Raw genomic sequence first — 24,149 nt, forward strand, 5'->3', positions numbered from 1 at the left:
AGTAAATAGCTTAAGATGCTGCAATTTGCCAACAGCTTAATGTGGCAAATTATAGACAATGTTTAAGGGTAAAGCAAGTATTGTTCGTGTACTCTATCGATTACTTAGTCTCTCTGGCACCAGGCTCATCTTTCTATGCTTATTAAGGCATGTTTGTAAGAGGAGTTGGCTTTGTTTGGCACCGTAATAAGTAATCTGTTTCCTAACTGACTTGCCCACATGTGCTGCAGGGAACAGGCAAGAGGACATAAACTCTGGGTGGTTGTTTTGCTTCCCTTGTACAAAAGCTGCTTGTCACAATACAGAGGAAAACGCTCCTTTCTTGCAAGTTATTTCTCTCCAAGATCATTGTTAGGTTTTAAAATTTCTACCTGTACTTATTCTCCTTCTGTGACCTGTAACCAGGAAGATTGGCACCTAGAATATTGTTATTTTCTGTACAGCATTTTAATAGTTTGAGCTAGTATAGTCGCTCTCTATCTTTCCAGACTACTGTACCTGGTTCAGGAGTCTGATTTGTCTCACTTAAAAATTACCTGCTTACAAAATCAGATATAAAAATACAAAAGTGTCACAGCACACTACTACTGAAAAATTGCTTACTTTCTCATTTTTACCATACAATTGTAAATAAATGAATTGGAATATAAATATTTTGCCTGCATTTCAGTTTTTAGTATATAGAGCAGTATAAATAAGCATGAAATTTTAGTTTGTACTGACTTCACTGGTGCTTTTTATGTAGCCTGTTGTAAAAGAAGGCAACTATCTAGATGAGTTCATATACGCCCTGGAACACCTCTGAGTACCCCCCGCCCCCAAGGTACATGTACCCCTGGTTGAGAGCCACTGATTAGTGTTTAAACGTCTCCTGTGAGTTCAGGTATGACAAGTAAGCTGCAATCAGAAAGAGAAATCTTGGGAAACACAATTTTTCTGTACAATTTTAGTTTTTTATAATAAAACATGTCCGTTTTTACACAAAATGTGATTGTAATTCAGGAGCTTTGTAGTTATGGCTCCTTTTTGTTGTCATATTTAGCAAACTTGTCACAGTTTCCTGAAATAGTTTTCTGGCAGTTTAGTTGCAAGGTTATCAAATGGCCAATTATGCTTCTTTTGATCTGGTTTCCTGTTGTCTCTTCCCTTCAAATGTACCTTTTCAGCATAGTCACTAGCATGCTCTCTTTTATAAAGTACTTCTGCTGGGTGAATCATTTCCATTTACCCAGACACAAACAGTGGGATCTAGAATTACTGCGATTTACTGAACTTTGTCTGGTGTAGGTAGCTGCAGAGTTTTTATTGTACCTTGTCATTAAGTGGGCTTGAAGGATCCAGCAACTGTGTTAATGTTTTTGTTTGTTTGTTTGTTTGTTTAAAACCAATTAAAATAGAGGGATGATTTCTCTGGTGTAGCAGTCTGTCTCACACCCTTCCCCAAAAAGACACTGAGATGACTTGATTTAGGATTGTGCTGAATCCCACATACCACTCCAATGCTCACCTAAGTGGGAATTTTCAGAATAAGCTGCTAACAAGGGAGGTAAGCCACCTTGTATCAGCTGTTCATGTTTTCCTCCAGCCAATTTTTATCTCAAGCATTTGCAGCAGATTCTGTTTTCCTTTCGGACTGAATTGATGATCAAGATTTTTGTTACATCTTTAATGCTTCTCCATTGTTCACTTGTCTTTTAATCTGCTATCTGTCTCAATTTACTAAGTGTGTGACTTAGGTCTGGTCTACACTACAGACCTATATCAGTGTAACTACGTTGCTAGGAGTGTGAAAAATCCACATCCCTGAGCAATGTAGTTATACCCACCTAACCTCCACTGTAGACAGCACTATGGCGGCAGGAGAGCTTCTCCCGCTCAGATAGCTTCTGCTTTTCGGGGAGGTGAGTGAAGTATGCCGACAGGAGAGACCTCTCCCATCAGTATAGAGCATCTTCATTAAAGCACTGCAGTGGCCTGGCTGCATCATTGCAGCTGCGCTGATGCAGCGTTTTAATGTAGTCTTGCCCTTTGTCAAACGACTTGAGGGGAGAAAAAGATGCTTGCATTTCCTCTTCGCTGAGGGAGTGATGACTTCAGTATCTCCGCCTTCAGAAGGAAGGCAAACAGGAAGGTTTATTTTATTTTTTGCAGTACCTGACTTGGGAGGAAGGGGATTTTTGTTTTCTCTGTCAAGTTGGATGTGTAGAATTTTTCCCCCCTGGAGGTCATGAAAATGCTCCACTTTACAAAGATCTTTCTCTCTTCTACTCTGGCAATACACATTCTAATCTTAGTAGTTTTAGGAGCAGTAGCATCCTAAAAATAAACCTTTTTTCCATAAGGGAAATATTTCTAAAGGAGGAATTATCCTCAGTGGAAGAAGATACAACATTTCTCTTAAGCATCTTTTGGATTCTAAAGTTTGGATCACCCTTATGCTTTGTAAGAACAAGATGATGCTGGAGGGGATTGCTTGATGGTCTTAACGTTGACTTCTACCACCTAGACTCTCTGGAACTACAGGTTCAAATCCCAGCAGGCTTTTCTCACCTCTTTATCCTTCCAAGGTGGATGGACTATGTTCCACATGCAATTATGCTGCGAGTGTGTTGTCCTGAACAAAATTTCATCTCTTTGCTATTGTGTACTTGCTGCCACTGTCCATTCCAGAAATGGATGTTTTCCAGTGCCCTGATCCTTTAACCTGATCCACACAGGTAGACTCTTGCACCCATGTGAAGCCCCACTAACTTCATTGGGATTCTGTGTGATTGCAAGGGTCTTGTCTGGATCACATTGCAGGATCCACTTCACCGGGGTACCTGTGCTTAAAGTTAGGCATGTGCTGAACTGGGGCCAGAGTTTGTAAAGCAGTTTGATTCTTTGGGATGAAAAGCAGGATTTAACTGAAATATTACTGTTGATTTATTATCTGGAATGCCCAAGGCCAACGATGACTGTGGAGGTTTATAATGCCAGTTCAAATATTGTGTGCCTGTCTCCTTAAGATTTTTTTTTAGTATTACTTACTGGGAGATGAATTAGAGACTACTGAGAGGCTACTGCACTTTCTTCTGTATAGATTGCCTAATCTGCTCTTTGCTCCTTTCCTGTGCAAGAGGCAGATCTTCTCCTCATCCACTTGCCCTACCAACCAGGAGACTGAGTGTCATTTTGATGTGAAATGAAAAAACTTTGTGAAGGGTGAGATATTAGAATGTAGCCGTCAGTTGTGTTTGACTCACCATTTTTAAAAGGGGAAGAGTAGCACATGTAGTAGTTCCTAAAGAAGTTACTGAGTGTTTATTGCTGTACTGGAAGTATAGCAAAGGCCGCCTTCTGCTGTTGCACGATGTAACCACTTACATGCTATGTAAACTTGGGTCTCTGACATGCTGTTAGTTCTCAAGGAGATCCTGAGTCTCTAAAACCCGTTGCTAGAATTGGATATGTGTTATCAGTAGTTAAGGAAGGCCCTGTGTATGCTACAGAAACAAAATTTATGAACTGTTAATAAACTCATTTGGAGCTCAACTATGCTCTCATGTGGATTGCATAGTCTGTGTGTCTGGGGCCAAACTATACTACAGTTGGGTTCAAAAACTGTGCTTACACCCCAGTAAAGACCTAGGCTAGGGCACTGTTTTTGAACCAGGTTAAAATGTGGGTCAGCCTAATAAGCTAAGGATGGCACCAGACCATGTGATAGGATGGTTATGTGCAATGGAGTTGAATAATTGGTTAAACTGGATTGTGTTTTGTAGTGAAGACGCCACCATTATCAAAGTACAACTTAGGGCTTAACTACAGTTACAGCAGTGCAGCATCAAAGAAACTACCTACACCAGTGGGAGAGAGTCGCCCATTGGGATAGGTACTCCGCTTCCCCGAGAGGCAGTAGCTATGTCGATGCGAGAAGCTCTCCCATCAACATAGTGCTGTCTACACTGGGGTTAGGTCAGTATAACTATGTCACCCCCACACCCCGGGCAACGTAGTTATACCGACATAAATTCATAGTGTAGACCAAGCTTCAATACAAAGAGAGTTTCTCCTGCTGCTTCTGTTCATTGAGACAACTATAAGCATCTAGCCATTCATTGAAGGGTTCGGTCATATTGTGCAGCATGCTACGAGTCACGGTATTGTGTAGTTTGACTAATTTTGGCTAGTTTCTCTCACTGACGCATAAAATCATGTTGCTTCAGTGAAGAAAACGGGTATCAGAACAGAGACCATGTTTACATTGCCACTTATGCTGACAAAACTTATGTCACTCTGTGGTATGAAAAAAACACACCCCGAAGTGACATAAGTTTTGCCGGCATACGTGGCAGTGTACACAGCAGAATGGCTGCGGGACTCCAGCCGACATGGCTGTCGCCAGTCGTTGAGGTGGTTTTATTGTGTCAGTGGGAGTGCTCTCTACCATCAGCATAGAGTAGTTACACAAGTGATCTTACAGTGGGACAGCTGCATCAGCACAGCTGAGCCACTATAACTCACTAATGTAGACATGGCCTAAATCATAGCCTGACGCAATGGAGAGTCCTCAGAATAGGCTTTGTCCTGTCCTGTTTGAGTCAGAAACAGTCCCAGTCTTAACCTCTTGCTGTAAGTTGGCTCCTGACATTCCTTTACACGCCAGTTTTGCCTACTTGTTTTTGGATGTCACCAGCCTCTACTTTCCTGGAGCTGATGGCAGATAAATAACTTGCAGTGCCTTTTGGTTTAAAAACACCGACAAAAAACAAAATCCTGCAAATCTCATTTTAACTTTTTCAGTCATTTTTAAATCAGGCCCCAGAGGGATTTATCCTTTTGCACTGACTGAATATGAAGCAGTTTACATTTTGTCTTGTCTTCTCACAACAACAACAACAACTGTGAAACAATCTGCAAAGCTTGTGATTTTTGTCTTTTTTCAGCGAGCATCGGTCTTACAGCTGTTCTGGTTTGGGTAAGACACCTTGTGTTTAAGATCTGAACAGTTCATACAGAGAACTATAAAAAATAAAAAACATAAACACAGAGAGAGAGAAGACAAGGTAGGTGAGGTAATATCTTTTATTGGATTGGAAGTTATGAAAGTAACAAGGTGGAATATGGTGCCAAATAGAGCAACAGTGTTCCCTTAGAGTTACGAATGTCCTGTGACAAAACAGTTGATTTTAACAGCTCGAAAAGCTCCTGGCTGAAATGAAAGTACTTGTTACAGCACCTGCATATTTTATAGGAACATTCTAAAATATTCAGGTGCTGTAACAAGTCTAACACATTTCTCCGCTTTGTATGCCTCTTCCTTACAAATCTCATTAAATACACACTGTTTTATATGCCAGCTCTGTCCTCTAACTAAATTTGGTAAAACGTTGATGACCCTGACCTTTCATGGAGGAAAGAGCTAAAATCCTCGCCAGCCAAAGAAATCTGCATGGACGCTTCAGAAGCACATCTTTTTGACCTGTGAAAATAGGACTCCAAAGCAATTCTTTACCCGTTCCTTCAACCCCCATTTGCTGATTGTGGCTTGGGCCATGTCTACACTACGAAAGTACTCCGATTTTGCAGAAGTCGATTTTTGGGAACAGATTGTATAAAGTCGAGTGCATGCGTCCACACTAAGCACATTAATTCAGTGGTCTGCGTCCACAGAACTGTGGCAAGTGTCGACATTCCAAGCGGTGCACTGTGGGTAGCTATCCCGCAGTCCCCGCTGCCCCTTGGAATTCTGAGCTGAGCTCCCAATGCCTGATGGGGCCAAAAATTTGTCGCGGGGGTTATGAGTAAATGTCATCACTCAATCCTCCCTCCCTCTGTGAAAGCAACAACAGACAATCATTTCGCGCCCTTTTCCCTGGATTGCCCAAGCAGACGCCATAGCACTGCAAGCGTGGAGCCCATTCAGCTCACCGCAGCAGTTATGACCATTGTAAACACCTCGCGCATTATCATGCAGTTTATGCAGAACCAGCACCTGAAAAACCAGGCAAGGAGGTGACGGCTGCGTGGTGATGAGGACCGTGGTCCCCAGCAATTTGAAGATCATGGTGTTACTGGGGCAGGCTCATGCCATGGAACGCCGATTCTGGGCACAGGAAACAAGCATAGTGTTGCAGGTGTGGGATGATGCATAGTGGCTCCGAAACTTTCGCATGCATAAGGGCACTTTCATGGAACTTTGTGACTTGCTTTCCCCTGCCCTGAAGCGCAAGAATACCAAGATGAGAGCAGCCCTCACAGTTCACAAGTGAGTGTCAATAGCAATGCCAGACAGCTACCGGTCAGTCGGTAATCAGTTTGGAGTGGGCAAATCTACTGTGGGAGTGCTGTGATGCAAGTAGCCAATGCAATCATTGGGCTGCTGCTATCAAAGGTAGTGACTCTGGGAAATGTGCAGGTCATACTAGTTGGCTTTGCTGCAATGGGATTCCCTAACTGTGGTGGGACTATAGACGGAACCTATATCCCTATCTTGCTACTGGACCACCAGGGCAGCCAGTACATAAACCGCAAGGGGTACTTTTCAATGGTGCTGCAAGCACTGGTGGATCACAAGGGACGTTTCACCAACATCAACGTGGATGGCCGGGAAAGGTTCATGACGCTCGTGTCTTCAGGAATTCTGGTCTGTTTAAACAGCTGCAGGAAGGGACTTACTTCCCAGACCAGAAAATAACTGCTGTGGATGTTGAAATGCCTATAGTTATCGTTGCCCTGGCTCATGAAGCTGTACACAGGCACCCTGGACAGTGGTCAGGAACTGTTCAACTACAGGCTGAGCAAGTGCAGAATGATGGTAGAACGTGCATTTGGACGTTTAAAGGCGCGCTGGCGCAGTTTACTGACTCGCTCAGACCTCAGCGAAACCAATATTCCCGTTGTTATTGCTGCTTGCTGTGTGCTCCACAATCTCTGTGAGAGTAAGGGGGAGACATTTATGGTGGGGTGGGAGGTTAAGGCAAATCGCCTGGCTGCTGAATACGCGCAGCCAGACACCAGGGCGGTTAGAAGAGCACAGGAGGAAGTGCTGCGCATCAGAGAAGCTTTGAAAACCAGTTTCATGCCTGCTTGCAAAAGAAATAAAGTCACTATCGTTTAAAAAACATGTATTCTTTATTAATTGATTATAAAAATAGGGAGATAACTCACAAGGTAGCCCAGGTGGGGTGTGGGAGGAGGTAGGAAAAGGCCACTTTAAAACTTGTTGAATGCCAGCCTTCTGTTGCTTGGGCTGTCCACTAAGGTGGAGTGGTTGGGTGCCCGGAGCCGCCTCCCCCCCGCGTTCTTGGGCATCTGGGTGAGGAGGCGATGGAACTTGGGGAGGAGGGAGGGCGGTTAAACAGGGGCTGCAGCAGCAGTCTGTGATCCTGCTGCCATTCATGAACCTCCACCAGACACCAGAGCATGTCCGTTTGATCCCAGCATTGCATCATGCCTCCTCTGATCTTCCTGCCGCCACCTCTCCCTCACGTTCATCAGCCACTGTCCTGTACTCTGCTATTGTGTCCCTCCACACATTCTGCTGAGCTCTGCCAGTGCCGGACGACTGCATGAGCTCAGAGAACGTCATCGCACGTGTGGTTTTTTTTTTTTTTGCCGTCTTATCTGAGATAGCCTTTGGGACGGAGGAGGGAGGCTTGAAACATTTGCAGCTGCTGGGGGAAAAAAGGGAGTGCAGTATTTTAAAAGGTACATTTACAGAGCAATGGCTATACTCTTTCACGGTGAATAACACTATTCAAATTACATAGCACATGTGATTTTGGTACAAGGTCGCATTTTGCATCTTATACTGGCCATGAATGCATCCCAAGTTCTCAGGGCTACTTAATGGTTAAAAAATGCTTGCTTTTATAACATGTATTATATTTTAAAAGGTACACTCCCCAGAGTTCCCTTCTCCGGCTTCGTTGGCTTGGGAGGGTATTTCGGTCAGGGTGATAAAAAAGATCGTGGCTGTCGGGGAGAACGGTGTGCTGTGTGCCCTCCTCAAGCTGCTGCTCCTCCTCCTCCTCCATCTTCCGCATCCGCAAAATCCTTAGGCATGGCGGAGAGTACCCCATCATGGGAGTCCACGGACTGGGGTGGGGTAGTGGTGGCAGCCCCCCCTAGAACTGCATGCAGCTCAGCGTAGAATGTCTGGGGCTCTGTCCCGGAGTGTCCATTTGATTCTTTGGTTTTCTGGTGTGTTTGTCTGAGCTCCTTAAGTTTCACGCGGCACTGTGTTGCCTCCCTGCTGTAGCCTCTGTCCCTCATGGCCTCAGAATTTTTTGAAATGTTTTGGCATTTCGTCTTTTGGAACGTAGTTCTGATAGCACGGATTCCTCTCCCCATACAGCGATCAGATCCGGTACTTACCGTTTGGTCCATGCTGGAGCTCTTTTTCGATTCTGGGACTGCATGGTCACCTGTGCTGATGAGCTCGCCTGGTCAAACAGGAAAGGAGATTCAAAGGTTCCCGGGGCTTTTCCTGTACACTTGGCCAGTGCATCAGAGTTCAGAGTGCTGTCCAGAGTGGTCGCAATGGTGCACTGTGGGGTAGCTCCCAGAGGCCAATACCTTCTAATTGCATCCACACTAACCCTAATTCGAAATGGCGATGTCGATTTCAGCGCTAATCCCGTCGTCGGGGAGGAGTACAGAAATCGGTTTTAAGAGCCCTTTATGTAAAAAAAAAATGGCTTTGTTGTGTTGATGGGTGCAGGGTTAATTTGATTTAATTCTGCTAAATCCGACATAAACTCGTAGTGTAGACCAGGCCTTAGAAAAGAACCTAATGCTATTTGAGGTCTTCCTTTAGCTGTAGGGCCTAGGTTTCAGTTTCTGGAGATCTGTGGTATTTTATTATAGAGAGGGAGGGGCTAGCCTCCCCACAATTGAGATAGCAACTACTGTCCCATTAATGTGCTGATTTCAGTCCAGTTTTACCCCTTGCTCTCCCCTTTCTGCAAGTCATGCTATCACAATTTAAATGTTTAGGAATCTGGTTTATCTTCGACCTAAAGCAGATCTATTTCTTAGTAATCTACTGTGCAGAGCTTCGGACAAGCATCACCAGTAGTGCTACTGGTCCCCTCCTAACATCATGTACATCAGTAAGTAAAAAATTGTAGTACCACATCTAGAACTGTTCCCTAACCGGACTCAGAGCTCCCTCTTTCTTCATCCCTTTGATCCTGGCATTTTCTTAAAGATGGGTTGGGACACTGCTTCATTTTACATACCTTATGGTGAGCTGTCATATACTTCTGGATGGTTAAAAGCTAGAAATCAAGCTTCAACAATCAATTGCTGCCTGGAATATGAACCTTGTTTTTCATTATCTTTGTCTTCACTGCTTTGTCTGTAGGTCAGTCTTCCTGTTTTGTCTTTAAATACTAGAAGCTGTTACTTTAGCACCTAGCGCTGGAGCTCACTGCCCAGTTTAGGCTATTTTTCTTTCCTGATACTCCTCAATGTTTTCTTTTAAGACTGTACCCAAAATTAACTCTGTTTTTTACATGGTCATACTTTCCACCTGTCTACCCTCCTGCCTTCCCTAAAGAGTGGCTTTGACAAACCCTAGATGTGGTTAGGACCTCGTAGTTCCACCTCCATGTAACACCAGAATTTAGGGTTACTAAATCCCTCTTTGTGGGTCTTTCAAGGCCACAAGAAGGGACAAAGTGCCTACTAGATCTGTTAATCTAGGCAAATACTGTGCTCATCTCCGTGGATCTGAGCCCTTGACTAAATGGATCTGACTATGCACTGAATTGTGTTTATATAGCCAAAGGGCATCCATGTCCTCTGCTTGAGACATCTTGTTCCTCTGGTAGGCTGAAGTACTCCTGCTGAGAGACCGTCTTGTTTTAGGAAGCCACCTGATGATCTGCTGGCACATTTATCATTTATGATATTAGGGTGAGTGGCTTCTCACAGATTCATTGGGACCGTAGCAGTTCGATGTTACTTTTAATTGAAACGTTTTTGGCACCTTTTTGATAAAACCCATGTTTTCCATGGGTGTTTAATTTCACCATGAAATGAGTTATGTGCTGAAATAGCAGAGAGAGTCTCAGCTCAGGAACGAATTATCAGGGCAAATTACAGGTTCTTCCACTATATGTAAGTGTGAATCCCACTGTGAGTAAGCTTTCGTCTTGTGTACAAGATCAGAATTTTTTGAATAGCAGCATCCTTCAGGGTCATGCCTGCACCCCTGTGCTCCTGTATGAAAGGAGAGAGGGCTAGGGTGGTCACGATCTGCCTTATCACCTGTGGCAGCAAGATGGAACCCTGTGAGTGTCTGACCTGCTAGGTCTTTTTGCCTTTGGCTAAATTTCTTCACACTCTTCATAAAGCCTTCAGAACTCTTCTGATTCTTTGGCACACAGCCTCCATGAGTGATATTGACCTATCTGGATGGAATATTTACAGGACAAACTTCCCCACACAGGGCTTCTCAACATGGCAGATTAGAAACCTGCAGGCTTCAAGCTCTACCCATCCTGTGATGGGCTAATGACATTGAAAGATGGACAAAGCAGATGCCTCTTCAGCTTAGGGAGATTCCTGTATACCAAGACGTTGCTCATTGTGCCTTTCGTTCTCCATAATAATGCGTAAGTCATGAGACGCTCAGTTGAAGCCTCACCTCCTTGGAGCAATCTATGAAGGTCTCTTTGGATCCAAAGGGGACGAGTGCCAGTGTCCAGGCAGCAGACGAGCCAGCTTCATCCTGTGCCCGGCCTAGTAGGCAGGTGATTGTAAAAAGAAGATGAGGAGAGACCTGGCATTAGTGCCACTACCAAAGTTGGCACCATAAACACCCCTGGAACTGAAGCCGATGCCAGCACTGAAGTCCAGCTCTGAGAGGCACATAAGCAAATGCCAAACAGAGCTTTGTGTCTCTCATAAAGACAGGCCACCTAAGGTCTCAGGGGAAAAGCCACCAAGCCCCTCATGGTGTCAAGGGCTGGTGATAAGCAGCAGCCTATGGCACAGAGAGAGTCTTCTCCAGCACTGATCTGAGCTCTGGCATTGCAGCCTGTACCACTGGGGAAACCTGCTGATACTGATGCAAGATACCTGCTGATACTGATGCAAACCCTTGTACTGAGAGTGCGGTATACCGTGGCACCACCCCACAGAGGTGGTTTGTGCCTCTTCTCAGTCACCAGGACATATGTTCTTGCCATCTTCAAGCAAAGGACACTCTCTGGAACCTGTGGTCAGTATCACTGATGTCTGCCAGCTCTTCCTCTGGGCTCAGTCACCTGTGCAGCAGGAATGGCATTGGACTGGCTGATACCGAACAACCCAGCCATACTGCTACAGCATGTGCCGTGGCTCTGTTGGACCTACTGGGGTCTTGCCTCACCGGCCTCTAGGAGCTGCTCTCCAGCAGATTTGAGGAAGAGGTCACTCCTATCTGCTTTTCTGGCCAGATCACCAGGAAGACCCAGACCCTGGGACAGAGCAACAGCAGCATCCTATTTCACTATCAAAGGAGCTGTTACCTTTGTCAGCCAGTGAGGCAGTGCCTTTGGCACCGATTACTCCATGTCATTTCAAGAGCTCCTTATAAGAATCCTGAGACTCTAGAGTTGGAGACTTTAGTCTTGGAGAAATCTCAAAGGTTTTTGACATTTGACAATCCCCAGCTCGACCAGATACATCCTTCCTATAAATGAGGGGCTGCTCAGCCCAGCCAAGGCCTTGTGGCAGACACAATACCAACTGTAAAACAGGTAGAGAAATGGTGCTAGGTCCCTCAATCTGCGTTGGAATATGTTTCTGCCCCCACCCCAACCCGGGTTGTCTTGGCAAAATACAAACATTTTAAATCAAACAAAAGTACTTCTAAGGCTAAGGACCCAAAGGGGCTTGAGCTGTCTGGGAGAAAATCTTACTGCTCTATCTCTTTACAACTCTGAGTGGCAAATTCCAAAGCCTTACTGGCCAAATACAACTTTTTTGACTTGGGACAGAGTGAAAACCATTTCTCTCAACTCCTGCATGACTGGAAGGAGGAACTCTGGGATATAATCAAGAAAGGCCAAATGGTGGCCAAGATGGCTTTACAGGCAGCACTTGGAAACCTTTGACACTGCAGCCAGATTTATGGCCACAGTGGTGACTGTTCAGAGCATCATGGCTCCAAGCATCAGGCATCCCTAGGGTTGTATAGGCCACAATCAAGGACCGGCCCTTTGAGAGCGTGGAATTATTCAGCAAGCACACTGACAGTGCTCTTCACTCTCTAAAAGATTCAAAGGCCTCTATACCCTCCCTGGGGATTTACTCTCTGGCCCCCATGCCACAAGCCATATGTCCTCAACCCCAGTGCCATCCTATGACTTCTGGCAAGCTGAGGACCATACTACGAAGAAGTTGAGCTACAATCGGGGTTGCCAGTCTTCCTTCTCCTCTGCGGTGCATCCTGTCTCTCTGGCATGTCAACAAATTTGATAGGACTGTTTGGAGCCACAACAGATCCACTTCTGAGGGCACCACTTTCGGAAGCACACTTCCCCATTCCACTGGATGTAGTCTGCCACAACATTGGATGAATAGGTGTTAGGGATCATGGCCTATTGCCTGGGCTGTTGTCCTTCGCTCAAGTTGTAGAGAACTCCCTTGCCTCTGCAGTTGTTAAGGCTTGTCTACACATGGGTTATTCAGGAATAGGTATTCCCCTTTCAATTCACACCCTATCTTGTTCCTGGATAACTTTAATGTGTATCCAAGTACAGCTGGCCAACAAACTGTTCTCCTGTCTTATGAAAACTCTTGAGATGTTGAAAAATTTCCTGATCTGCATCAGGTCAGAACTGAGACCTTCTGATGTTTTTCACAAAAAGAGGGAGAGCAAGACTCACCCTGGAACAGTCAATAGCCTAGTAGTTAGGGCGCTTACATGGGGTGTGTGAGACCCAGGTTCAGGTCCCAGCTCTGCCTGAGTCAGACGCTGATTTAAATGTGAATCTCTCACATCCCAGGTGAGTGCCCTAACCAGTAGGCTATTGGCTATTCTGGGGCAAAGCTCTCTTTCTCTCTCTCTCCCCCTTTGTTTTTTTCCAAAAATTGCAAACCTTTCCTGACAAAAGTTTAGTAGAAACTGTTACATTCTCACTTAAAGTTGTGCTTTCAATAAATCACCATTTTCCAACAAAAAAGTTTAATCCAAAAATTCCAAACCAGCTCTGTAGACAAGCCCTTAGCTTATTGGCGAGGCTCTGTGCCTTCCAATGACCTCTTGCATAGACCAGGATGACAAAATGTGGAACCAAATGTGTCTTTCCAAAGAGGGAGTTGGGAAAGACAGGGAATCCATTCTTTGGCATAGCAGTGGGGTCAGATGGCATTGCAGACTTGGAATTGGAAATGTAGCTCTCTCTTTTATGGGTCCGATGTTCATATATGCAGAATAGTGGGTTCCTGTATGGTACTTTCAGAAATGTTGTGCTTACCAGCGCCATGCTAGGGCTTTGGTTTAGTACTTACTCAGATTAAATGTAAATACTGTTTACTTGTGTAAGCGTAAAGTGATGGTGGTGTTATGACATTGCTTTTCGTTGTTACTTATTACAGTAGAAAAGTCTACTGATTGTATTTAGTTATTCCAATCCTATTTATCTTAAATTTTATAACAAAAATGTTCTTTGACATTTAAAAAGTATAATTGGATTTTTCAAAGCCTTTTGTTTTGGGGGTGGGGTTATGATACTATTCTGTCTGTACATGTTCATTTTGTTCAGATACCAAATAAGAGCCACTGCGAATGAATCTGACTTACTCTGGTTTTATTCCTGTCAGAAGTGAACATCATGGTTGTGAAATGTACTGAAGAACCTAATATAGAACTATGAAATAGCGGATGATGGGACAGAAGTTGTAAATCACGTGAAGCTTAGTCATTTCTTCCACATCTCGCAGTACCAGATAGTAATAGTATATTTTACCATGTTATCACACTGAGTGCTTTCACTTTTTTTACCTCATGTATTACATATGTTAATAGCTTGGGTATAGATGGATTAAAAGTTCTCAAATTAATGCCAAGTGTATTTCTGAACTCCCAGGTGATAACCTTTCCATAGTTAAGGTTGCAGGTAATTTTCTGCTGTATACCAGATTTTGCACCCTTTCCAAGAAAATGTAAAGCAACCTGAAAATGTATAGGTGAAGTCAGGGGCCTGGATAGAGTTGTGGGGAAGCTGCAAAATCATTTGAACAAAGACGTCCCAAGATGTGCATTATAAAAACCTGATCTGTTTCAAAGTTGCAAAAGTCTTCTAATGCTTTTGCCCAGACATAGGGAAAAAACAGGAACAGAAATGCATACAGTTTTTATCACTGGAGTCGAGTTAGTGCATGTTACCAAAGAAGGTCCAGAACTTAAATGGGAAAAGTTACTAGACCTTAATTTTAGAACTAGAGTGAGATAACAGAGTGCTGGTGATGCATTTATAGATCACAGGCACATTGCATAGACTAGATCTGGAAAGGAGCACTGAGATGGGAGTCAGGATACCATGGGCCAGATCCTCAGCTGCTACAAATCGGCATAGCTCCATTGATTCAGTTGTCTCTCTGATATTGCTGACCCAAATCTCTTCCACTTCGTCACAGTGCCAGGCAGAGAGAACAGGCCAGGGAAAACCAGTGGAAAGTCATTAACTGGGGGCTGATAATGGAGATGGTTAAAATTTTTCTTTAGGGAGGCAAAGTGTAAGCTACTTTTTACCAGCTAATGGAAAGGCCATTGGTGAAGGCCTTTCTTGAGCTTGGCATTCTTGCTAGCTATCACTCAGTTTCAGACTGGCTCCCTGTGGCCACTGCTCTCCACCAAGTCCAAGTGCTGCTCAGATAGTGGTGAATCAGGGCTGAAGTTTTGTAGGAAGTAAATTTTCTAATTAAAGAAAAATTCATTTTTGTTTTCATATGTTTTATCTAGTGTTCCTCAGACTGACTAACCTATATTTTCTCATACTTTTAAAATGTTTTGTGGGAGCTTTTTTGCTCTAAGCCTTCTGTTCGCCAAGATATTTTCCCCTTGATTTTCCCTTTCTCCCCCATTGTATAATCTTCAGTGCTTTATTCTTCTTTCCTCTCTCAAACTCTCCCCATTACCTGTTTCATGTCCATTTCTAAATCCCCTTTTGTCCTCTCCTTTCCATTGATGCACGCTCTCCTGTTCTTTTTGAAATGAGGACCAGAGTGCAGAACTTGCTCATGTTTGCTTTCTAAATGTGGATGCTGAAAGTGTTTGGGAAGGCAGGTGGGGTGACACAGAATGAATTCTCGGGTAGGTGTTTAGATCACTTGAGGCTTTTTGTGCTTTTAAGAAAGAACCATTGGGTGGGGAAGGGATCATTTTGATTTTTATATAGGATTGTTTTTGCCATTTCTAAATTTCTTCAAGACATGATCAACTTTGAGAGAGTGATTTCTCTCTCTCTCTCTCTCAGCTACTTCTTAATTGTGATGTCTCCTTGGAAAAAGATTTTTGTATTATATAATTGCTATTATTCTTTTGCATTTTATTTCCTAGCATCCTCCTGGGCAACTGAGAAGGAAATACAGTTCCTGCTCCACTATTTTCCTGGATGACAGCACAGTCAGTCAACCAAACCTCAAGTATACAATTAAATGGTGGGTGATGTTAAATTCTTTGACTTAAACATATATTTAATTATTTCTGAACAACTGCTAAGCAGGCACTGCAGAAACCAAGCTACAAAATAGTGGGGGTTTTGTGTGTGTGCAGCCATATATGGATGTACTGCAGAGGTAATGGCTGGGATTTTCTAAAGGTTTTTTTTTTTTTTTTGTAATAAAGATTTTTGATGCTCAGCTCCTTCTAGGGTCATGCCATAACTATCTGCACTGCACATGTTCTCACAAGAATGGAGTGATCAGGGATTTCAGCTGTACTCGTGATGAGTGAACCAGCCTCAGATTGGTTGGTTTGCTTTGGATGAGCACCCGAAAGTTAAGATACCTATTTGCTTATCCAGTACTTGTGAAATCTGATGAGATTTCCAGAACTTCCTGCTTCTTTCGGGATTGAAAATACAGTACTTCCAGATTTGGCTTCCACATTCAGTGCAGGCAAGTACTGCACAGCAATGAACTGACAATGGGCAGCCTTGTGTAGGGAGTGCGCCTCTGGCTCGTCTTCACGTGGATTCTCAGCACAGCTAGGTTAGTTACCATCTTTGCTAGAAAACTTTTACGTTTAGATCATGTGGAAATGCAGCTGGTGTTTGGAGCATTGTTCTTTCCTCTACGTTCTGTACAGTGGAGGGAAAATGGAAGACTAGATGGCCAAGCACCTTACATTCTTTAAAAATTTAAAAAGAAAAGAAAAAGTTGCTATTTGAATCCTGCTCAGATTCCAATCATCTGTAGTATCTCTATTGTTGGGTATACCCATTTAATGTAAAGTGTGTTAAATCATGATCCATGCTGCAAAGGTATTTACATAACAGACCAGACATTCAGATGAGTATATAGCATTGGTAGTCACTAACGCGTTTTCCATGTCTGTAAAAAGGCGGTTGCCTTATGCTGCCCTCGTGTTTTTTTTTTTTAATTTTTTTATTAAAAATATCATTAGAAGAACCAGAGGACAAAGGGGCAGCATATAGGCCACTTCCAGTTCCTAAACGTTGCTGAGCTGGGTCCCAGCCCTTCCTCAGTTTTTGGGCCACTCTAGTAGTGCCAAGGGATTTAAAGCAGCCTCCTAGATAAACTTGAGGATACCCCTAGTTTAGAGGTATCCTCAGATGGCATAGGACTGGCTCCCCAGTGTAGGGGAAGGAGTGTGTCAGGGACAGGAGGGCGCAGGGCCAGAGCAATGTGCAGTTTGGTAGTTCAGGTGGGAGGAGTGACTCCTTTAGAGCCATTATCCACCAGTGTAAATAAAAGTAGCCCTTATGCTGCTTTAACTTTTATAAAGGGACTGGATTGGCCCCTGGCAAACTCCAGGGTTGGATGGGTGGAAAGTTGATGGAAAGCTACTTAAGTTCACAAGCTCCTCCTATCCCAAATGCACTGACTGCTGATCTGATCCAAGAGATTATTTAAAAACACACCAACATCCTAAATTAAAATATTGAGGGATCTGACCAAAGTTAGGAAATGCAGACTCAGCCCTCACTCTACTTCATAGGTTTCCAAACGGTGGGTGTTTTTCCAGTTGGTGGGGTGATGTTTTGTTACGAAGCCACCCTTTAAGGGCAGCAGGTAGAGCTGTGCTTTCAGGTGTCCACATGCCACTCCACTGAAGTCAAATGGAGTTACGTATATGTTCCTGAGGGCAGAATTTGGGCTGCATTTTTAGTCTTAACTCACAGCTTCCTGAATTTTTTTCAATCACATCAAATTATTAATTATCTTTCCTTTTTTTTTCCTCCTGTGGGTGGACATGTGTTCAGTAAGCAAGGTGCACTGTCCAGGGAATATTTAGTACTTTTTAACATCTCCTTTTTTAAAAAAAGTTGCAATTTTAGATATGATCAAGCCATTTAAATCTAGGCATTTCTAATGCATCTGTCACCAATAGCTAAATTCTATATTGCCAAAGCAAAGTACAGTTTGCAATATATGACATTTACCTTCATCCGAGCAAAAAAATTGTATTTTCTACCATATTCCTGTTTTTCGGCTGCTTGCCACCTAGAATCATTTAAAATTCCACTGAGAGAAACACACAGTATAGCTGCAACCTGGTGTTTTCTCAACATGTGGGGTGTCTGATGCATCACAGTTGTCTTACAGAAGTTCGGAGCGGAAATTGTGAAACAACCGATTAACTTTTTTAAATGGAGCCTTTTAGGTCAGACTGATTAAAAGAAAATACTATACTAGCATGTAACAATGAATCATTGACAGAACAAATTGCCAATAAATGGGAACAATAAAATCCCTCCTCCCTCTTTATTCCCCTGTTAGTTCTAGTGGCTCCTCAGGCTGTCAGAACAAGTAGTTAGGTTGGCGGTTCTGCTTTGTCATATGGTGTTTACCTCTGGCACCTGTGGGTTTGTTCAGAGCCAGGAGCTGAAAACTGACAAATAATATGAGGAAGCTATATTTTTCTTGTTCTCGGGTGTGAATTAGATCAGTGTGTCATATTTGCACACAACTAAAATTTGAACTGCCTGTGAAGACTTTCACATTTAATTTCTGAGTTTGACTTTCAAGTAAAGAGAAAATATAAAGGCTTGACTGAGAGCAAGAAAAATGCATAATGTAATATGTTAAAATAAAATAAGTAACTTATAAATTGGTGCAAAATGAAAAAAAATTGGAGCTTGGTATTTCAGTAGCTAACTGGGGAGACAGCCAAAACGTAATGGATTTAAAAGTAAAAATCACACAAGCCACTACAGGAGAAGTAATTCACATAACTTAGCAGCATTAGCAAAACCACTGATCTACAAATGCAGTAGATAATAGGCTGAAGGTCCATGGAGGAGTTCAGGCAGGGGTCTCACAAAAACTCGTTTATTAATGACCAACCTCTGTTTTACGTACCAGAGAATATCCAATCCTTCTGAGGCCTTATCTTGCATCTTTCAAGTCATTGAGAGTTTTGTCATTGACTTAAATGGGAGTAGGCCTTTAAATAGAAGGTACATTATGGAGTACAGGAGATGAGGGGTGAGAAGGAAGACAAAATTTTCTGGAAATGTGAGTGACTTGATATATGGAGTATAAATGTTCCATTTTATCCACAATTTATCCACAGTGAAAAGTGGACACTGTCTGCTGAGCAAAATACTCCTAACTCAGTTTCTACAGTGTTTTTTACTACCATTGAATCCTGGACAGCAAAATATGTTAATGATCATACTGGTTATCTGGGCTTTGTGCTGTTTTAAATTTATATAGCTGTGTGTGTGTGTGTGTGTGTGTGTGTGTGTGTGTAAAAAAAATATATTTTTAATCCTAAATCTGATTCCAAGGCCATTAACTCTATATTTTGCTTTACAGTGTAGCTCTTGCAATATATTACCACATCAAAAACAGGTATGTAAACAATGAGTCTCACATTATAAAAAACGTTCAGTGTTTCTTTTTAATTTTTTTCCATAGCCTGTAGCTTCTCCTACCCCTGGAATAAAGAGATTTCTCTATAGATCACACTGCTTTTCTGGGAATAAATTGAGAGTTTTAAAAAACAATATTATAATGATGACTAAGTGTGGTTCAGATTCGTTGTAGTTTTAGAAAACTTCGACTTCTGTTTAACAATTTTAGTTACACACACACACAATGGTCACTTACTAATAAAAAAATGTGAGTACAAATTACGACACACACATCTAAACTGTGTCCTGCTGTGGCTTCTGTTTTGCCCTTTGGTGAAGGTTGCTGTAGGAACCATTGGGTCAGTGAGTAGTTAAGAATTATCAATAGTGATGTGGCATGAAATAAAAACTCATATATTGGGCAATGGGAGTGGCATTATAAATAAATTAGTAGCCTCAGGAACAAAATTATTCACCAAAGTAGGTGTGCCAATACCAGGTAATGTTTGTTTGGTTTTAGCTTGGGTGTGGTAATTAAAAGGTGACGATTAGGAAAAGGATGAGAGAGAGAGATCTAGAAATTAACTATTCACTTAAACTGTTAAAGAGTTTAATTTTGTAAGTTGACTTTTTTTTTTTAACAATTCTGTTTTCTGAGAGCACCCTTTAAATAATCTTTCCTGAAATTGTCAGAAGGGGTTTTCAGCTTCCCTATTGATGATTGTTTTTAAACAGGTCTTTTCATTAGCAGAGGAAATGACTTAGGCTCCAGTCCAGCAAAACACTTAAACATGTGCTTACATTCAACCATGTGAATAATCTTGTTGACTTCAATGAGCCTACTCACCTGCTTAATGATAAGGATGTACCTAGGTGCCTGGGTGGGTCAGGGCCTCACTTAGTGTGGCCCAATTTTGCATTAAAGCCAGACTCTGTTTGCACGGGTGTGAGGGTCTACACTATCAGGTACTTGTGTAGCCTCTACAGGGAAACACTTAAACTAACTTTTTATAAAAGTGCTGTAAAGGCCTGATCAAAAGTCCATCAAAGGACTCCATAGATTGCAATGGGCTTTGGATTGGGACCTAGAAGTGCAAAGTAAACAAACCGGAAAAAATAGATGGAGAGTGGAAATTTTAGCTAACTTCTTTCAGTTTATAGTAATCTGAACCTATTCAGAGTCCCACAGTCTTCAATGAGATTGTAGCTCTTAACTATAGTAGGTAACAAGATGAGCATGGGTAAAAGTGTTTACAGGATTGGGGCCTGAGGATCATGTCATGAATGTGATACTTGTAACATTCACCCTTCTTGGTGAGGGTTAGGTGAGTAAATGGAGCTGGTTGCCTAGGATCACTTTTTTTAAAGTGACACAACCAAACTAAAATATTTTCTGCTCTTGTTTTGATTTTGTACCTAAAGGGTGTCAGTGTCAATAATCTGAGATCTATGTGCACTGAATGTTTTCCTGTTGGAAAGCTTGATTGCTTCTTTCACTCTTCTGAGAGGTGAATTTATCAAGAAAGAACTGCACTGTCTTCTGTAGCTGTGCATTGATACACAACATGTTGTAAATGCGCCCTCTGCTGTACTCTTCAGAAACCGTTCTAGAAGTGAAGCTCTTGAAATCTCTATTACATTTTCTTAAAGAATAGACATGAAGTGACTGTCTGTGAGTCAAGATTAAAGGGACAATTTGAGGACAGCACTCTGTTGTTCATGCTACTGTAACAGTAATAATTTTTTAAAAGTTCAGTTTCCCAGCTACACAACCAAAAGTGAAGCATCAGTGTATATAGGATTTATCAATACTTGGTTGTTGGGGTTTTACAAGCACAGTCATGCTCCCATAGAAGTCAATACGAGTCTGACTGTAATGGGAATTGAATCCAGACCCTTGCTTTGCAACTGGATAACCTCCATGAATTTAAGTCCATCAATGGCTATTAGCCAGGATGGGTAAGGAATGGTGTCCCTTGCCTCTGTTTGTCAGAGGGTGGAGATGGATGGTGGGAGAGAGATCACTTGATCATTACCTGTTAGGTTCACTCCCTCTGAGGCACCTGGCATTGGCCACTGTCGGTAGACAGGATACTGGGCTGGATGGACCTTTGGTCTGATCCAGTATGGCCATTCGTATGTTGTTAAGAAACTATTTAAGAAATATTTCATTCATTCTTTTTCTGTCCAGCACACCAGATTTACTCAAAACTAGATTACTTTCTAACTTCCCGAACTCTAATCAGGTGTTACAATCACATTTTCAAGAGAAACTATTGATAGATCAGATCAATCCTCGCTAAGTTTTCCCATAGTTAACCCAACTCTCTGACTGTATTGTTGTAATTGTCATCCCGTCTTCCCCCAATTCCTTTTCCTCATTGTTTGTTGTTCTCTTTTGCATCTTTCATTCTATTTAGATTTTTTGCTCTATCAAGCAGGGACCATGTCTGTCTTGTTTGTGAAATGCCTAACATGCTTTTGGGTGCTCAGAAAGCAAAACAATAACAAAACACTTCAGATTAGATAGAAAATACTTCAGTCCCAAGAGACAAAAATACCAAATGTTATTTTCAGTGAAGAAAATAAATGCTTATCATATCTCATTCTTCTGTTTAACAAAGTATTGACGGCCAAGCAAATGCTTTCTCGGTGGGCTGCAGCTAAAGCACGGAGGAAGGAGAAAGAGAGAATCCTTTTCTCTTTCCTTCGTAAAGCGCCAGAATTGTAATACCCTTCCTCACCACTCATTCTAGTGGACTATATGTAGAGTAAGGTGATACCCTTACTCTCACACAGTATAAGAATGTGGCCCAAAGTATATATCTTCTTAGCTGATGAGGAATTCTTTGCTGCATGCTAACTTCAGTTACAGTAGGCTGAGATGTTCATCCCATTTTAAGAAAATGTTTATTTCGTGCATTAGAAGGTTGCAAAGCAGAAACCTTTAATTTTCAGGTGCTGGGGCTTAAACCTATGTTGGGCACCAGTTAAATATATTTTGTGATCCCAGATCCCCACGGAACATCCAAGCTGTAACTTCCCTGAATGCACACAGTTCAGTACAGATAGAAAGTACATTCAGCAGTCTCTGTTCAGGAGAAGCCCGTGACCAGAATAACAAGGATGCATCGAATAAAGATTAAACTGTAATTAGAAATCCACATGGAGCAAAGTCCTGAGTTTTGACCGCTGCTGTTGCTACAACCTTTTTTCTGATCATTAATATTTATTCCAAAATTACACAAAGTTCTTAACTTAAATAAACCAAATATTGTTATTAATGTCTGTGGAGTTGCATCTAGTGTCTTGCTGTTCTTCAGTAGATGGGATTTGATTGTAATACCAAAGTTTAACCGTCTTACAACCAAGATGGTCAGCACAAATAGTGCTACAATTAATGATGACTTGTTTTAGTTTGTGAAAGGCATGCACAGTCTTATGCTGGCAGAGAAATTACAGTGTTTCTCTCTCTTTTCAGGGACACAGACGGAAGGATGCTCTTAGATATTTTTGATGAAAACCTTCACCCCCTTTCGGTAAACTCATCTACCTCTTCTTGTCTTTCATGAGACAGTCTGCTGCCTTGCCCTGTGCTTATGTGTTTGACTCAGTCACCTGTTTGAAAATATTTCTTCCCCAGAAATCCGAAGTGCCACCAGACTATGACAAACACGACCCAGAGCAGAAACAGATTTACCGCTTTGTTCGGACGTTATTCAGTGCTGCTCAACTGACTGCTGAATGTGCCATTGTCACCCTGGTAAGTGTCTGTGAAATTACATCAATCATTCAACAGATCCACCATTGTTCCTTGAGCTTGTTTCTGTGCAGCTGTACAGAGCTGGACGTTGTTAAGGAGTTTGTTCTCATCACACTTTTTGTGGAGATGAAGGAAGTTATTTGAGTTATTTTCTTGGAGAATACATTATTGAAGTTATTACTGAAGTTTTACAGTCATCTATATAGCATGTGTCACGGTCAGGTTTATATCTTGCTCCCACAGCGTGATAACATTACTGGCCACCAGGCAATATAATACTCAGGTGGGGTAAGTGTCTTGGCCATGTGGGAATTTTAGATACTGAAACCATTCCACTTTGGTCAGGTTTACTGTGTATCATTATAGCTTCCAGCAAAGACTCTTTGACAACTGTCAGTAGCTTAATGGCATTAGTAAGAGTTATGGATGCACAAGGGCTGCATGAGTGACTGGAGCATGTTGGAGGCTGCTGTTTTTACTTGTCGTGTACATGACTTTGAGGGGCATGTCGGATCAGTGAACAATTGAATAGCTAAGGATGAAGTTTATCTACCTAAAAATAGAGTGCTAAAGATGAAGGGCCAGATCCGCAGCTGGTTTAAATAGGCATAACTCCATTGATTTCATGGGCTAATGGAGGTAGTCCGATTTCCGCCAGCTGAGAATCTGGCCTGAAATTTCTATCCTACTGACCCTGGTGAGTCTCTTCAGGTTTCAGACACAGTTTTTGCTACATTCTTGGTGTAGGGTTTAAAAAACCAGACATGCTGGTTATTTTCACCTCTTCAGAGTGAGTTTGTAGGACAGTTTTTACCAGGTTTATTTTTGGGGGATAGGAGGTGAAATTGGAGAGGCAGAGCCTTGACATTTGACCCCATTCTTCCTCTTTGACAGTCCCTGAAGTGTTGTATCTCTTAAGCCCTCCCTCTCTTTGATAGAGAATAGCCAGTGGGTCTGGCTCCCTCCAGCGTCTGTCAGTACCACTCATGCTGGTCAGTAGGAGACATGAATATGGGAAGAGTCATGCAAGGTTCGCCCCCTAAAGCCCTTGCTGTTCTGGGATGGGTATTGGAGTGTGCTCCTAGTCAACTGCTTGGCCCAGCCACTATCCATAGTTTTATACAATGAGATTATTGCTCTGTCTCATGCAGAAATAGCACTTAATTTAAAGAGCTTACTATCAAATACAGTGGAACACTCTTACAGAAACTCCTGTTATCCAAATTTACATTCTGTGAGCCGTTGTGATCCCTCGTTCTAGTTGAAAAGACAGGCTTTTATTATGCATAGCAATAATGTAGCGACTGGTTCGCATTAGGCTGTCACACCACTGCTCCGTGTTTCCATAGGAATCTTGTTAA

At 42.4% G+C, this 24,149-nt stretch overlaps 1 protein-coding gene across 4 annotated transcripts in view; it reads left to right on the plus strand.

Moving 5' to 3' along the window:
* Positions 1–24,149, plus strand: part of CCNY (cyclin Y) — a 227,813-nt gene that overhangs the window by 158,886 nt on the left and 44,778 nt on the right. For all 4 annotated transcript variants that reach the window (XM_073334456.1, XM_073334457.1, XM_073334459.1 and 1 more), the window contains 4 exons: positions 15,542–15,642; positions 18,988–19,023; positions 22,507–22,564; positions 22,669–22,788. In XM_073334456.1, coding sequence (XP_073190557.1) covers positions 15,542–15,642; positions 18,988–19,023; positions 22,507–22,564; positions 22,669–22,788 — 315 coding nt within the window. The remainder of the gene's footprint in view (positions 1–15,541; positions 15,643–18,987; positions 19,024–22,506; positions 22,565–22,668; positions 22,789–24,149) is intronic.

The sequence above is a fragment of the Lepidochelys kempii genome, chromosome 2 (genome assembly GCF_965140265.1).
Source record: "Lepidochelys kempii isolate rLepKem1 chromosome 2, rLepKem1.hap2, whole genome shotgun sequence".
Taxonomy (NCBI): Eukaryota; Metazoa; Chordata; order Testudines; family Cheloniidae; genus Lepidochelys; species Lepidochelys kempii.